Raw genomic sequence first — 15,932 nt, forward strand, 5'->3', positions numbered from 1 at the left:
GGGAGGAGTTTGATTCTGTAACTCCGGAGGAAGTGGACAGGATTATGGGGAGACTGAGCTCCACCACATGTTTATTGGACCCGTGCCCTTCCTGGCTGGTTTATGCAGCCCGGGAGAGGACACGCAGCTGGTTCCAGGCAGTTATATCAGCTTCTTTGAGTGAGGGCAGCTTCCCTGCCGTCTTGAAAGAGGCGGTGGTGAGGCCTCTCCTCAAGAAGCCTGCCTTGGACCCAGCTGTATTGAACAACTTTCGTCCGGTCTCCAACCTTCGCTTTCTTGCGAAGGTTGTTGAGAGTGTGGTGGCGCATCAGCTCCCTTTGGTCCTGGATGAAGCGGATTATCTAGACCCGTACCAATCGGGTTTCAGGCCCGGGCACAGCACGGAGACGGCATTGGTCGCGCTGGTGAATGATCTCTGGAGGGCTCGGGACAGGGGTCATTCCTCTGTTCTAGTCCTATTAGACCTCTCAGCGGCTTTCGATACCATCGACCATGGTATCCTGCTGCGGCGTCTCAGGGGATTGGGAGTGGGAGGCACGGTTTTACAGTGGTTCTCCTCCTATCTCCAGGGACGCTCGCAGTCGGTGTTGACAGGAGGGCAGAGGTCGACCGCGAGGTCTCTCGTTTGTGGAGTTCCTCAGGGGTCGGTCCTCTCGCCTCTCCTGTTCAACATCTATATGAAACCGCTGGGTGAGATCATTCGTGGCTTTGGAGTTGGGTATCATCAGTACGCTGATGATACCCAGCTTTTTCTTTCTACCCCAAACCACCCCAGTGATGCCCTCAACGTGATGTCCCGTTGCCTGGAGGCGGTTCGGGTCTGGATGGGGAGGAACAGACTTCAACTCAACCCCGACAAGACCGAGTGGCTTTGCATACCTTCATCCCGGGTCTATTCGGATATTCCATCTCTTTCTACGGGGGGTGAATTATTACCCCCCGTAGATAGGGCTCGCAACTTGGGAGTCCTCCTAGATTCGCGGCTTACCTTGGAAGATCACATGGTGGCTGTGACTAGGGGGGCTTTCGCCCAGGTTCGCCTGGTGCGCCAGTTGCGGCCCTATCTAAGCCGGGATGATTTATGCACGGTCACTCACGCGCTCGTGACCTCTCGTCTAGACTACTGCAACGCTCTCTACATGGGGCTTCCCTTGAGGACCACCCGGAGGCTCCAACTGGTACAGAATGCAGCCGCGAGGGTTGTGTTGGGAGTCTCCCGATACTCCCATGTGACACCTCTGCTCCGTGAGCTGCATTGGTTGCCAGTTGTCTTCCGGGTGAGATTCAAGGTGCTAGTAATGGTGTTCAAAGCCCTCCATGGCATGGGGCCGGAGTACCTCAGGGAACATCTGCTGCCGGCATCAAGCTCCCTGCGCCCTGTGCGTTCCCACAGAGAGGGCCTCCTCAGGGTGCCACCGGTCAGAGAATGCCGACTGGTGGCCCCCAGGGGGAGATCCTTCTCTGTGGGCGCCCCGGAGCTATGGAACCAGTTACCGGTTGAGCTCCGGACGGCGCCCGATCTGCGCTCCTTTCGCCGCGATCTGAAAACATACTTGTTCGAGCAAGCCGGCCTGGCCTGAGGGGGGATTGGTGGGGTTTTTATCATTTTTATTGGGGTTTTTACTATGTATCAATTGTATTTTAATCGGGCATGCATTTAATTATCTTTTAGTTTTTGTAAATTTCTGTGTTTTATTCTTGCCCTGTACACCGCCCTGAGTCCTCCGGGAGAAGGGCGGTATAGAAATATTAATAAATTAAATTAAATTAAATTAAATAATACTTAAAAGAGCTCTCCTGTAGGGACCCTGCCATGATCTAATTCAGACTGGAAATATAGCAAAGGAAACTATTTTTCCCCACTCTGCTTTGTCCTGTTTTCCCCACTGGAAATGGCTGTTTGCAACACATAAGGAGCGGATACTTTCCTAAGAGTTCACAATTCAGGAATACCAATGTTAACTTGGATTACCAATAAAGTCCTGTCTGTGACAAAAGAGAACACAAAATTGCTTTCTCCTTTGAGCCCAAGTCTCAATGGATCCAGGATTGAAGTAGAACTGCGTGAACTGGGGCATCTCCAACCAAGTTGCCTCACCTCCCTTCCTTCCTTCCTTCCTTCCTCTGCACTCACGAAGGGATGATGGGAGGGGGAGAGATTGCCAGCGCTGCCGGTGTCCATGATGCTACTGCCACGTGGGTGGGGCCGGTCCCGTGGCTGCGAGGCTGTCAGTGAGGGGGCCATGGAGGTGCTGGTGGGAGGGGGGAGTGGCGCTGATCTACAACCTGGTAGCATCCATCAAAGCCAGAATGCGCTCAGCCTTAAATCCACAAGACAGCCCTAGAACCAGCAAGGAGCTGCCCTGCCGCATCTGCCCCGCCCCCGGGTGCATGCACAAGACAATCAGCACCGCGTCTCGGGTAAAGTCAGCCTGCGGGGCAAGACAGCCAGCAGGGACACTGGACTCCGCTTGGGGGCACCCATCGCTGGTTCCAGGGCTGCCCTATGGACCTAAGGCTAAGCACGTTCTGGCTTTGATGGCTGGCACCAGGTTGTAGATCAGTGCCCAGTTGGCCTGGGCCGGGCCAAGGTGCTGTGGGCCGCTCCTTCACTGTTTCCAGAGCAGGTTCCCAGGCCAGACGGAACCACATGGTGGGCTGGATTCAGCCCGCGGGCCTTGTGTGTCTATGCTAGAGTGTATGCCTGTCAACCCCTTATCAATAATAATATTCCCTAATAATCTCTTTTTCACTTCAATTTTCAACCAAGGTATTAAATACTACTTGCAATTTTTAGCTTATGTAGAATTAGGATGGTCAGCCAAAACTTCACTGAAAGATACTTGCCAGTGTGTTATATAAGCTGATATCACCTTCTAAGCCACTTTGTCTGTGTTCAAATTTTACAATAGGCACTTTGGCTGTTGTTATAGGCAGAATGTTTCTTAAACCTGCAAAGGTAAGTAATACTTCTTAAAACTAAGAATGCTAAATACTATGTAAAAGTAAACAAAATGTATAAAATATTATTCAATATGCAGTACCCTAATCTTACCTGGATGTTTCTTAAGAACTTTTGCCAAGCTTTCAATAATTTCCTTACAATTTAATTTCTGGAGAAAATGAATAAAAACACTGTATTATTATTTACAACATGCTACAAATACTTCCAAGAACAAAAGTATGCAAACCTATTTCAAAAGAACTACCTCTGCATTTTCATAGCCTTCTAGAGTCATGCAGATATCCAGGTCACTATCACGGAATCCAAATCCATTCTTTGAAGAGCCAAACAGGCACAGCCTGGCCTTGTCTGAGCAAAATAGAGAGAGAAAGAGATTCCCATAAATGGAGAAAACATTTTCAGAGTCAAAAGAATCAATGCTCTTATGAATTCCAATGTAACCTACAATGGTTGTTTATAAGCAGTCACTTTTTCCTATGATTCAATGCATGCTGTAACACAACGGTCCCCAAACTTTCCGGCTCTACGGATTGGCGGGGGCAGCGGCACCACTGCAGCGGTAAGACAGGGGATGGTTGCTTGCACAAATGCAGCTTTGCACATGCACTCGTGCTCACCCACTGCTTGCATGGCCCAGTTCCCAACAGCACAGACTGGTACCAGGCCAGGGACCGGGGTTGGGGATCCCTACTCTAACATCTATGAATATTTGATTATGAACTGAAATACATGTTTGCTTAATTAATCATGCATATACAATAGTACTCTAAACTATCTCAGAGGAATCTTAATCTACAATACTTAGTGATCAAACAAATGCATTTAAAATGCAAAAAAAAAACCAGGCACAATTGAGCCTTAAATACACACACATTTGAGCCTTAAAAATATGACTGTTTTACCTAGTTACTTTTCAAATTAGTGTACACATGCAGCGATCTAAAGGTAAAGGTTGAAGTACAGGGCATTAAGGTGCTATTATACAGGTAGATACAGACACCTTAATGCTTTAGAATTATTACTGTGTTGTCAAGGCAACATATATTTCTAAGATGATAAATGTTGGACTGCATCCAATCTGGTGCAAATATATTTTCTTCTCATGCTACAGAAATATCCTTTCCTTTCTTCCACCTAAGCCCTCCACAGTCCACTTTAAATCTATACCAAAACATCTTCCAGTCCTTAAGAGCAAGTTCATTTCACCGGAAGGTGAACAGAATTTGATATAATAGTTTAATATTAATTTATTAGACCAGGCTTCACAAAATCTTTCAAAAGTCCACTGAAATCAGTGGAAATTGTAGTATTCATTATTAATATGGCTAGATCTAAATACAATTTTATTTAATATTTGTGGTAAAACATTTTAGAATCTCTGCTGAGATGGAAATATTGTACACTTTTAAGATAAAATTTTCAGAGGATGGCTTAGGTGGTTATAAGACAAGCTTTTGTTGACATAAAGATTTCTTATTATATACCATTATATTCTTTACGAATGAACCTTTCCAAACTTGCCAGAATCTGCTCTCGATTTTGTTGTTCTGAGAAAGGAGGTGACAATTCATCTAGACAAATAAAAAACAAGAGGCATTTGGCAGTATTTGAAGCCAAGCATAAGTTATCTTTCAATTAATTCTTCTATGAACACGTACAACTCTATATTATTTACAATATTTTACAAGGGCTTCATAAAACACTCATTTGCAACCTCTCATTTTTCTCATTGTTTTCTTAAATCTTTTTTTCTCTCTCTCAAAAAAATCAATTTTAGGATTACAAAATCTGGTGATTTCAAATGTATCCTTGACATTTTTATAAACCTTATTGTTAGACACAGTGGGACAAAAAAGTATTTAGTCAGCCACCAATTGTGCAAGTTCTCCCACTTAAAAAGATGAGAGAGGCCTGTAATTTTCATCATAGGTATACCTCAACTATGAGAGACAAAATGGGGGGAAAGAATCCAGGAAATCACATTGTAGGATTTCTAATGAATTAATTCGTACATTCCTCGGTAAAATAAGTATTTGGTCACCTACAAACAAGCAAGATTTCTGGCTCTCACAGACCTGTAACTTCTTCTTTAAGAGGCTCCTCTGTCCTCCACTAGTTACCTGTATGAATGGCACCTGGTTGAACTTGTTATCAGTATAAAAGACACCAGTCCACAACCTCAAACAGTCACACTCCAAACTCCACTATGGCCAAGACCAAAGAGCTGTCGAAGGACACCAGAAACAAAATTGTAGACCTGCACCATGCTGGGAAGACTGAATTTGCAATAGGCAAGCAGCTTGGTGTGAAGAAATCAACTGTGGGAGCAATTATTAGAAAATGGAAGACATACAAGACCACTGATAATCTCCCTCGTTCTGGGGCTCCACACAAGATCTCACCCCGTGGGGTCAAAATGATCACAAGAACGCTGAGCAAAAATCCCAGAACCACACAGGGGGGACCTAGTGAATGACCTGCAGAGAGCTGGGACCAAAGTAACAAAGGCTACCATCAGTAACACACTACACCGCCAGGGACTCAAATCCTGCAGTGCCAGACGTATCCCCCTGCTTAAGCCACTACATGTCTGGGCCCGTCTGAAGTTTGCTAGAGAGCATTTGGATGATCCAGAACACGATTGGGAGAATGTCATATGGTCAGATGAAACCAAAGTAGAACTTTTTGGTAAAAACTCAACTCATTGGGTTTGGAGGAGAAAGAATGCTGAGTTGCATCCAAAGAACACCATACCTACTGTGAAGCATGGGGGTGGAAACATGCTTTGGTGCTGTTTTTCTGCAAAGGGACCAGGATGACAGATTCGTGTAAAGGAAAGAATGAATGGGGCCATGTATCGTGAGATTTTGAGTGAAAACCTCCTTCCATCAGCAAGGGCATTGAAGATGAAAAGTGGCTGGGTCTTTCAGCATGACAATGATCCCAAACACACTGCCTGGGCAATGAAGGAGTGGCTTCGTAAGAAGCATTTCAAGGTCCTGGAGTGGCCTAGCCAGTCTCCAGATCTCAACCCCATAGAAAACCTTTGGAGGGAGTTGAAAGTCTATGTTGACCAGCGACAGCCCCAAAACATCACTGCTCTAGAGGAGATCTGCATGGAGGAATGGGCCAAAATACCAGCAACAGTGTGTGCAAACCTTGTGAAGACTTACAGAAAATGTTTGACCTCTGTCATTGTCAACAAAGGGTATATAACAAAGTATTGAGATGCACTTTTGTTATTGACCAAATATTTATTTTCCACCATAATTTGCAAATAAATTCGTTAGAAATTCTACAATGTGATTTCCTGGATTCTTTCCCCCCATTTTGTCTCTCATAGTTGAGGTATACCTATGATGAAAATTACAGGCCTCTCTCATCTTTTTAAGTGGGAGAACTTGCACAATTGGTGGCTGACTAAATACTTTTTTGTCCCACTGTACATGGCAAAGTCCAAACTGTCATATTTACCTTAATGAGCCAGTGCTATTGATGGTAGTACATAAATTTATTTCTACTGAGTTAAAATCTCGTAATAATGTGGGCCTCCACAAAAATTCAACCTTATTCCAAAAAGCAAAAATATTACTTACCAAAGCACCTTTTACATACAAGATCAAGTATTTCTCTAAATCTAATTGTCATTGGTGGTAGTGGGTTTAAATCAATTTTCTTAAAATCTTCTGGGCAATCACTTTTGGAATGGCCATCCCTTTTGCAGATACTGCATACTATAGTTGGAGGCTATGAAAACACACACAAAATAATAGTATTTTACAATTTAAACTGTGTTATTTCTCTAAATATTATGTGTCAACTTATGTTATATAGGTATGATAGTGGAAATATGTTGTTGTATAGTTCAGTTAAGAAAATTGAAATTAAATAAAGGAAACAATTTAATGAAATATAAAATGACTTTTGTTTTTATTTTACCTTTCCAGAAGTCAAAATAAATTTATCGAACACATAATGCATGTCTTCTGTGGTGACTTCATCTCTAATGTCTTGAGTTTCCTCTGCTGCTTTGCAATCGTGCGAGGTAGCTGGTATGCTAGTGCCTGAGCACACGCTATTTGTTGGATATTCCATTACTGAATCCAGTCTTTCAGTGTCAGATAATCCACTAACAGAATCTGTATCACGGGATTTATGTTCATTAAAAACACAACAGTGGCTTAGTTTATCTTCAGCTGAAAGCTCTTGATCATCCTTTCTTTTAAGTGATTTTTGTTCTAATTCACAGCATTCATTAGTAATAAACGATATAGTTTCTTCTCTATCTCCAGAGTCTGTGTTTATAATTTCTGAGTTTACTAAAAAGCTTTTAATTTTCTCAGTACATCTCCTAGTCGTAGATTCCATTTCATTACATTCATTAAATTTACACTCCTGTAAATTACATCCGTGACCTGGTTTATGTTTTCCTGTAATATTGGCCTGCTGTGGAAGGCAACAGTTGATCACAGTTTCTCCAGTTCTTTTGCTACCTATTTTTCCCTTTTCTTTTTTCTTGGTATCTGGTTTGGGCTTAGTCTCATCTCTACGCTGGGGACATGCAAAGTACTTATACGCTGTCCTGAACCTCTCCAGGATGTATTCAAATACCATCTGGCTGTTCAGACTCCGTGCAACATTTCTTTTTAGTGCAAAGGGATCTGAGAAAAAGGAAATGAAATAAATTAGATAGTGCTTTAAATTAGGAATTTCAAATGTGAAGTCAATATACTGCACTTTAAATAGACCTGTTACATTTTAGTTGTTTGGCTGCTGAAAACATTTATCCTATTATAAAATTGCCTTCAAGTAATCAGATTTCTTTTTTTTACAAGATGATTATTTTAAAATAAATACTTATAAAATAATCAGATGTCAACTGTCATCTAAAAACAATAGGAACAAGCTTTTTAAAAAATATTTAAAAAATAAAGCAATTATTGCCATTTTCAGAATATTTTTCATATCTACTTTTATCAGTTTAATCTATAAATACCTACGAGTTTTAAAAATTAAATAACATAATACAAAACATATTTCGTCAATAGATTATACGCAAGTTTTCTTCTTGAATCTTCTTTGTTACAGTGTTAATTCATGAAAAACAAAGAACAGAACAACAAAGAGAGGCTCCTTACTATGTGCACTCAACCATTTCCTTTTTGGTATAATTTCTACAGTAACATCAAAGCATGAGGAAAAGGGAATGGAGTAGGCCTTGCCAACAATGATTTATAGCAAACTAACATTATTAATTTTCTACAAATATGATCTGTTTAGTTAGAGACACAATTAAATGCAATTCACTGTAAGCCTTTAAATGAAACCATATATATATATATATATATATATATATATATATATATATATATATATATATATATATATATATATGCGCAAAATCAGGTAAATAAGGCAAAAGTTCATTTACAAGAACTTTTAGAAAATGCAATGCCCTACCTTCAATGGCTATTCGCCTTTTGGGCCAGTTCTTGTTTTCTCTGGTTAAAAGTTCTTGTACCCGTATGCTGATAACATATTCTTCCAAAGCAAATTCCAGTGTATAAAACTTCAACAATTCTAACCAGAGTTGTCCCAGAGATATCTGGTGTGGTGTTTCCAATGACAATGGAGACTGAAAGAAGCGGGGAAAATAAAAAAGCTTAACCTGTTTTATTCTGAGCTTAACTTGTTTTATTCTCAGGTCATTAAATGAAAAGAGTACTAATAAAAAGAGCACTTTGCAATTAAAAGGAATCACTCACATGGCCTTTTTTCTCCTTTGGATTATTTTGGATGTTTGGCTCCATGGCTGCTGTAGTCTTGTTACCATTTCTGTGCTGGTCTCCTTTAGATTTGCCTTCTACAGTATTCACATTTTTCCCTGCTTGTAGTTTGTATTCCCACACTACAAACTTTTTATCTTTTATTCCTTTCAGTTGGTAATCATCAGCCTTCTTAGAATCAAAGCCTTCAATCTAAAGAAACAAGGTGCTTTTCATATGTAATCTTATAAATTTTATAAGATGAACAGTTATATCATACTATGAACGATAGCTGTATCTAGTTCCAATTAGGAATCCAAAAGCTTCTTTAGGAACTTTCCCAAGAATTTTTGAGTAATTCCTCTGTACCAGTGAATAAATCATATGGTTGAGTTAAGAGCTTACCCAGTTGCCTAAATATGATGGTAGGATACGTGGTTCTCTTTGTTGAAGGAAAAATATTACCATTAAGGCAAAGGAATATGAAGGGATTCCACCTTCTGCCTGGCAGTCAATATGACACAACTATAAAAAAGAGGAAATTATGTATATTTTATTAGTTTTTTTATCGTAACAATCTTTAGTATTTAGTAAGCAGCAAGTTGTCTGGGTTTACGTATTTAACATTAATAGCAATACAGTTTCCATTCCTACCCTTTATTCCATTTTTCTAACCTTTTATAAAAAGTTCCCCCAACCTTTCCAGCTTGTGGAATAATGTGGGGGGAGGGGATGGTTCCGCGTGAGCACTGAGCAAGCACGTGCACGCAGCTCCATTTGCACAAGGAACAGGCACGCGAGCCCAGAGCTTTCAAAATGGATGTACTTGTGCATATGCTCACCCATTGCTTGCACAAATGGGGATGTGCATGCATGCGTGCACCCTCGCTCACCACACCCATAGCCCGGTTACAAACGGCTCAAGGCCTGGCAGTAGGCCGCGGCCCAGGGGTTGTGGACCCAATATACAGTCTAAGGTAAAGGTAAAGGTTCCCCCGCACATGTGTGCTAGTCATTTCCGACTCTAGGGGCCGGTGCTCATCTCCGTTTCATAGCCGAAGAGCCAGCGCTTGTCCGAGGACATCTCCGTGGTCATGTGGCCGGCATGACTAGACGCCAAAGGCGCACGGAACGCTGTTACCTTCCCACCGTAGTGGTCCCTATTTTTCTACTTGCATTTTTACGTGCTTTCGAACTGCTAGGTGGGCAGAAGCTGGGACGAGTAACAGGCGCTCACTCTGCTACGCAGCACTCGGGATTCGACCCGCCAAACTGCCGACCTTCCGATCGACAAGCTCAGCGTCCTAACCCACTGAGCCACCGCGTCCCTATATACAGTCTATATGCACCTAAATTCAAAAATTGGGGGGGAGAGAATGCTAAATATAAAAAGCAAAATAAATATAGATACATCTGTAATCTACAACCTGACCAAGGTAATAAGAATGTAACATTTAAATAACACGTTTTCTTAATCAAACCTGAAAGAAAACTAAACATGTAAATAGAAAAATAAAATTAAACAAATGGAATGTCATTCCATAAGCAAAAATTAAGTAGAAGGCACTCATTAAATTTAGTATTCAGAAGATTGAGTTATAGGTAATTTTTGGGTTGTAATGGCAGTTGGGACTGAAATTGTCCTCGCTAAGTAATATAGCCTAAAGCAGCAGCCCGCAACCTTTGGGGCACCAGGGACCGGTTCCTTGGACAGATTTTTCTGCGGACTGGTGGTGGCGTGGTTTTGCATGCTGCCTGTATCCCATAGATAGGGCTTCACTTGTTTGCGCGGCTTGGTTTCTGGTATGCCGCAGCTGGTTCTGGTCCACGAACCAGAGGCTGAGGACCCCTGTCTAAAGCACAAAATGATGTGATAGTGTTGCTTAGCAATGGCAATTCCAGCAGTACCAGTTATTGTTAAACAAGGACCTCATGTGACCATGATGTCTTACTCCTGATTGGTCTCCCCACTGACTTTGCTTTTGGGAGTTGGCAGGGAAGGTTGGAAACTGTGATCACATAATCATAGCTCACTACAATATTATAATGTGAGTTGGGTGCTGAGCACCTGGACCACGATTACCTAAGTGCAAAAATGATGCAATGGCTGGAACTCACAAGGATTAGTTGTAAGTACCATTTCTTCAGCCCCTTCATAATATTGGAACAGCCTTATATATTTCTTGTCTGCTTTACCCAGGAAGGTTGACCTTAGTGACCTTCTATCTATAGTTGTGGAAGAGGCTGCACTACCATGTTCACAACTTGTGTGCAATCTGGTGGCTGCTTTAGACTCAACAAAGAGCAGGTGATAGTTGTGGCCATCAGGGCTTTAGAACATTGGCACCGGTTCTGGATTACAAGGCCGTTCAGATGGGGACTCTCATGTTCTCATCACATTCAGTTGGATTACTGTAGTACACTCTACGTGTCCTTGAAGATCATTTGAAAGCTACAACTGGTCCAAAATGCAAAGGCACAACGATGGGCGTGCCTCAGTAAAACCCTTCATGGCATCAGCTCTGGTTATTTGAACAAGTGCTTATCTTCCCAGTCCTTAAAAACTGAATCTTTTCCAAGGTTCTAGAGAAGGCTGACTACTGAGCCTGTCAGGTGTATTTTGTGCAATCCTTGGAATTTACATTTGGATGTATATTATTTAACTGCTTTTTATTTTTTTATCATATAAGCCACGCAGAGTTCATCTGGAATTAAGTAGCCTTAAATGGAATGAATAGATAAATATATAATTAAAAGTGCTGAAGTTTACTAAAGATTAATTTTATCTATTTATTTACAAATATTAATTGAATATTTTTTGAAGAAACCGTGTGTGCTTTGACAGAAGTTGAAGACAACTTCAATCATTGGTTACATTTCCAATAAGAGGTGAATCAACCACTATATTTAATTGCTATAACATTTCTATGTATATTTTGATATCCAATTATTTGAGCTCTCAGATTATACATTTACCTTAATATTTGGGTCATACAGATTTCATGAATTCATTACATTACTTCATTACCTTTCATAATATATTGTTCTATTCTGAGAGCACAAAAAGTTGATCACAGTTTTGTGCACATTGGGTTAGCCCTAATAAAAGTAATGCTTAAGTAATATTTTCAGAATTGTGAGGTGTGAACCACAGAACTTATTTTATCAACACTTTCTGACTCAGACAAAGAGATTTTCTTCTAACAGAAATATATAACTAAAATGACTTTTGTGTTGTATTACTTACATTAGAATATCATCATTATATAAAGTACACGTAAGGAACAAATATATATATATTAAAAACTTACTCTAGCCCAGTAGCGAAAAGCCAACACCAAAGGAACAAGGACTGGCTCTAGTTTGCCGAGTGCAGCTAGCAGGTCAGTTGTAAGGCAGGCCACATCATTTCCAGCACTTACTTTACAAGTTAAACCACTGACATTGAAACAAATTTGAGAGAAGGTATAAGCTCTACCACTTTTTGTGAGTGAAATTTGAAACAAAAAAAACCCAAAAAACATTCAATATTTTTGTTTTACATATGCTATTTGCATTAATATCTTTTCACAATGTAGTGTTCTCCCAGAAGATATTGAAATCTATTTAATTATTTTTAATGGAAAAATTATGAATGTATGCAGATCTCTTATTTAAAGTCAGCTTGTCATGTGCTTAATATTTTGTCCAAACTGTCATTGTTGAGAAAATAATTTTAAATTAAGTCCTTTACAGTGCAAAATGTCCATCAACATTGAAACGTAAAGTAATATCTTAACCATTATCTTCTGAAGATGACCATATAGAAAAAAATAAACAAACCTTTTAACATCTTTACAAAAAACAACAGGAACTTTGGCATGGAAATCTGATTCCACATCAGAGTAAGATCCTGAAGGAGAAAATAGAGCATATCAAATAATAATCATTTTCATACTACCTCCATGCTGACTGAAAGTCATCTGAGTAATACATATATATGTATAGCTCTGTAAGATCCCCTTATTTTCTCCACAACAGATTATGAAGAAATTAGGAAAGAAATAATGAAGGCACAAACTTACCAGTATTTTTTAAAATATCAAGCACTTGTATCAGAACATCTGGATGACTCATCTAAAATAATGAATGAAGTTATTTATTATCACATTGATTCTATTTATTTTTACATTGAGTCTATTGAATACAATATCATTAATATCATCATAATACAAATGTGCTCCCCAATCCTGTTTCCTGGCAGAGTACAAATATAGCATATTTTTGTATGTACAAACATGAAAATATTGTCTACATTTATTGTAGACATTAACAACTTTAACAATGTTAACTCATGTGTCAGTCTTTTTCCTACTCAGCACACTACACAGAAAATTTGCTACACACTTAAACTGGCATATAAAAAGCAGGACCTAGGTCTTTGCTAAGCCTAAAGGCCAGGGGACAAAGTTTTCAGACAAATTAATTCACTAGGTCCAGAAGAAGGAAGGCACCCCAGTTGAACACACAGCATCAAAAGGAGCCAGAGTTCCAGACCTGGGAATCTGCAACCTTATCAAGTACTAAGGAAGCATCAACTCATCCTATTTGTGTGGCTTCCAGTCATATCAAAATTGCCACAAGACCAAGATTTTATATTTTTATTACTACTGTATTGATAACCCATTTGGCCCAGGCTTTTATGTTATAGTTCAAATTACATATAATTTCTTTGTAATTACACATCTTTTTCTTTTTGCTTTTCTTTTTACATTATGCAATAACTTTTTAAAAAAGATTATACAGATGGAACATCAGATAATCCTATAGATAGTCCTCAACGTACAACCATAATTGAGCCCGAAACTTGTGTTCCTACGTGAGAAATTTGTTAAGTGAGTTTCGCCCCATTTTACGACTTTTCTTGCTCAATATCCCCCTCTACATCAAGAATCTGATCACACTGCCCTGCCTGGAAATAAAATAAATTACTACCTATGTACATTCTATATAATATTGGAAGAATACTGATTTTTGCATTTACAAGCAAATGTTTTCTAGCTCTGCTAGGAAAACATCTTTTAGAATTCCCAGGTAAAATCCTCACTATTAGCATGAGAGGTTTAATCAACCTATGGTCAGAATGTTTGCTACCTTCCTTGTCTGAAAACGTCTAAAGCTAAGGTGCTGGAACCTGTAAAAACTAAATGTCAACATCCCCCAGGGCCCTACATTTTTGTATACGTTCTTTCTTGAGCATACAGTGAAAGGATCTGAATATTCCGCAAAGAGTTACCACATCTGAGCTGCAAAACTCCTGATAAACAGACAGCAGTGAACACCTAAAGTTTTCTGTATCTAATGCTGATCCAAATTTTTACAGTAGATATAATTGGGAAGTACGCAAACTGAACTGAAATCCAAATCCAAAATAATGTTCCTATTGGGCTCGGCACAAGTTTCAAAGGGATCTAAGACTGGAATGTATAAAACATCTTCTGAAGCTACTTCATGAAGTAACTTGTTTCCACTTTTTCCAATTTAACCAAAAGGAGCATAGTGGTTGTTTTGTCTTGCCTCCAGACCTCGTTCAAAAATTATAGGAGCTGAACAAGACTTCTCAATACAGGTAGTCCTCGAGTTACGAGCGTTAATGGAGCCTGCCCATTCCACTCATAACTCGAAAACTCCTGGGAGTGAATCTCGTTAAAAGATTCATTAAGTGAACATGAGGTATCTCAGGGTGGGGAAGGCCATGGAAGGCCTAGTGATGGAACAGGCCAAGGCCTCCTTGACCCACTAAGACACCTCATGCTTCCTCCTCCCTTCTTGCCGCACTGGACTCACCTTGAAAAGATCTGTCTCCTCTCTGCCGTGGTTCCTGCTGCTGCCCGGATCTGAGGCCAGGGGATGCTTCCGCGGCCATCTGGCAGCCCAATCTGGGTGCCAGAAGCCTTTTCCAGGCCGCTGGCGCTGGATCTGAGGGCGGGGGATGCTTCTGTGGCGCTCCGGTGGCCCGAACTGGGCGCAGGATGTCTTTTCCACGCCGCTGCTACCCAGATCTGAGGCCGGGGGAAGCTTCCGTGGCCCTCCGGCGGCCCATTTCTGGGCAGCAGCAACCTGGAGGCTTCCGGTGCCCAGATCAGGCCACCAGAGGGCCACAGAAGCGTCCCCCGGCTTCGGTTCAACCATTCTCTGTTGCAGAGAACAGAGGCCTAAAGTACCATGAGATCACGCGAGATCAGTAGTGTGAGATCTCGCCCCACTGATCTCACGTGATCTTGCGTTACTTTAGGCCTCCATTCTCTGTGAACACACCAAAGGTCTGGAGCAGCCAAGAAAGCAAAGGATCTCGATTTTTGCAGGGTGAGTATTGAAGGCCTGGTGGCTAGGGAGACCCGGGGCGGGGGTGGGGAAGGAGGGAATAATCAGGGTGAATGTTGCAGTGCCACTGCGGTCGCTCATAAGGGCAAAAGACTGCCGTGGTGCTGCAATATTTGTAATTTCGGGACATGCTCATAAGCACTAGGGAGCACTCATCACGTAACTTTGAACGAGCGTTAAGTGAACACTCGTAACTTGGGGATTACCTGTACATAGAATCTCTTCTAAACTAACCTTCTAACCATTGGACATACAATAGCTTCAAATTGACAAAGTGCTTTATTTTTCAAACAAGGAGAATGAAACTAGCTCAAGAAAGAAAACTGCCTCTGCGGCATAAAATTCCTTGCTAAAACAAAACAGTTTCCTTGAACATATCTTGGTATGGAAAAACATTTGAACTGCAATTTCAATATAATAAAACTACAGTTTTTTAAATAATGTGACAAATATTTAACTTACCGTGGAGGGAAATTTTATATCAATATTAACATCACTGGTTTTAAAAGCAAATCTAGTTAGACAAGATCCATACATCCTCAATGAACACTCTAGAAATAAAGAAAGAGTTTTGTAAGTGATCATGTAGTTGCGATCACCGTTTTCCCCAAACTTTTGTTTGTATTATTACAGCTGTAATAAATATACAAATAGGACAGTATGTATGAGACAACCAAGGCTCAGAAACTCTCCTTCTTTCTCTCTCTTTTTTAATATAGACAGAATGAATTGTAATTCAGTCTTGGTTTATCAGATTCCAGATTTTTATTGTTCTACGCAGACTGATCAGAACAACATATTACAATCCATTTCCAATCCCCAAAGCCAACTCAGAAATG

The 15,932-nt window shown here is 40.6% G+C and overlaps 1 protein-coding gene across 2 annotated transcripts in view; it reads right to left on the reverse strand.

Annotated features, from left to right (window-relative positions):
- The window catches only part of TUT4 (terminal uridylyl transferase 4), a 49,135-nt gene that overhangs the window by 18,195 nt on the left and 15,008 nt on the right, over positions 1-15,932 (reverse strand). For both annotated transcript variants that reach the window (XM_081323437.1, XM_081323438.1), the window contains exons 7-19: positions 15,556-15,644; positions 12,795-12,846; positions 12,553-12,622; positions 12,042-12,168; positions 9,136-9,255; positions 8,731-8,943; positions 8,426-8,600; positions 6,905-7,626; positions 6,562-6,712; positions 4,450-4,536; positions 3,210-3,313; positions 3,056-3,113; positions 2,848-2,951 (exon numbers count right to left, since the gene is read on the reverse strand). In XM_081323437.1, coding sequence (XP_081179563.1) covers positions 2,848-2,951; positions 3,056-3,113; positions 3,210-3,313; positions 4,450-4,536; positions 6,562-6,712; positions 6,905-7,626; positions 8,426-8,600; positions 8,731-8,943; positions 9,136-9,255; positions 12,042-12,168; positions 12,553-12,622; positions 12,795-12,846; positions 15,556-15,644 — 2,072 coding nt within the window. The remainder of the gene's footprint in view (positions 1-2,847; positions 2,952-3,055; positions 3,114-3,209; positions 3,314-4,449; positions 4,537-6,561; positions 6,713-6,904; positions 7,627-8,425; positions 8,601-8,730; positions 8,944-9,135; positions 9,256-12,041; positions 12,169-12,552; positions 12,623-12,794; positions 12,847-15,555; positions 15,645-15,932) is intronic.

Source organism: Vipera berus, assembly GCF_964194415.1.
Source record: "Vipera berus genome assembly, chromosome: 3".
NCBI classification, from domain to species: domain Eukaryota; kingdom Metazoa; phylum Chordata; class Lepidosauria; order Squamata; family Viperidae; genus Vipera; species Vipera berus.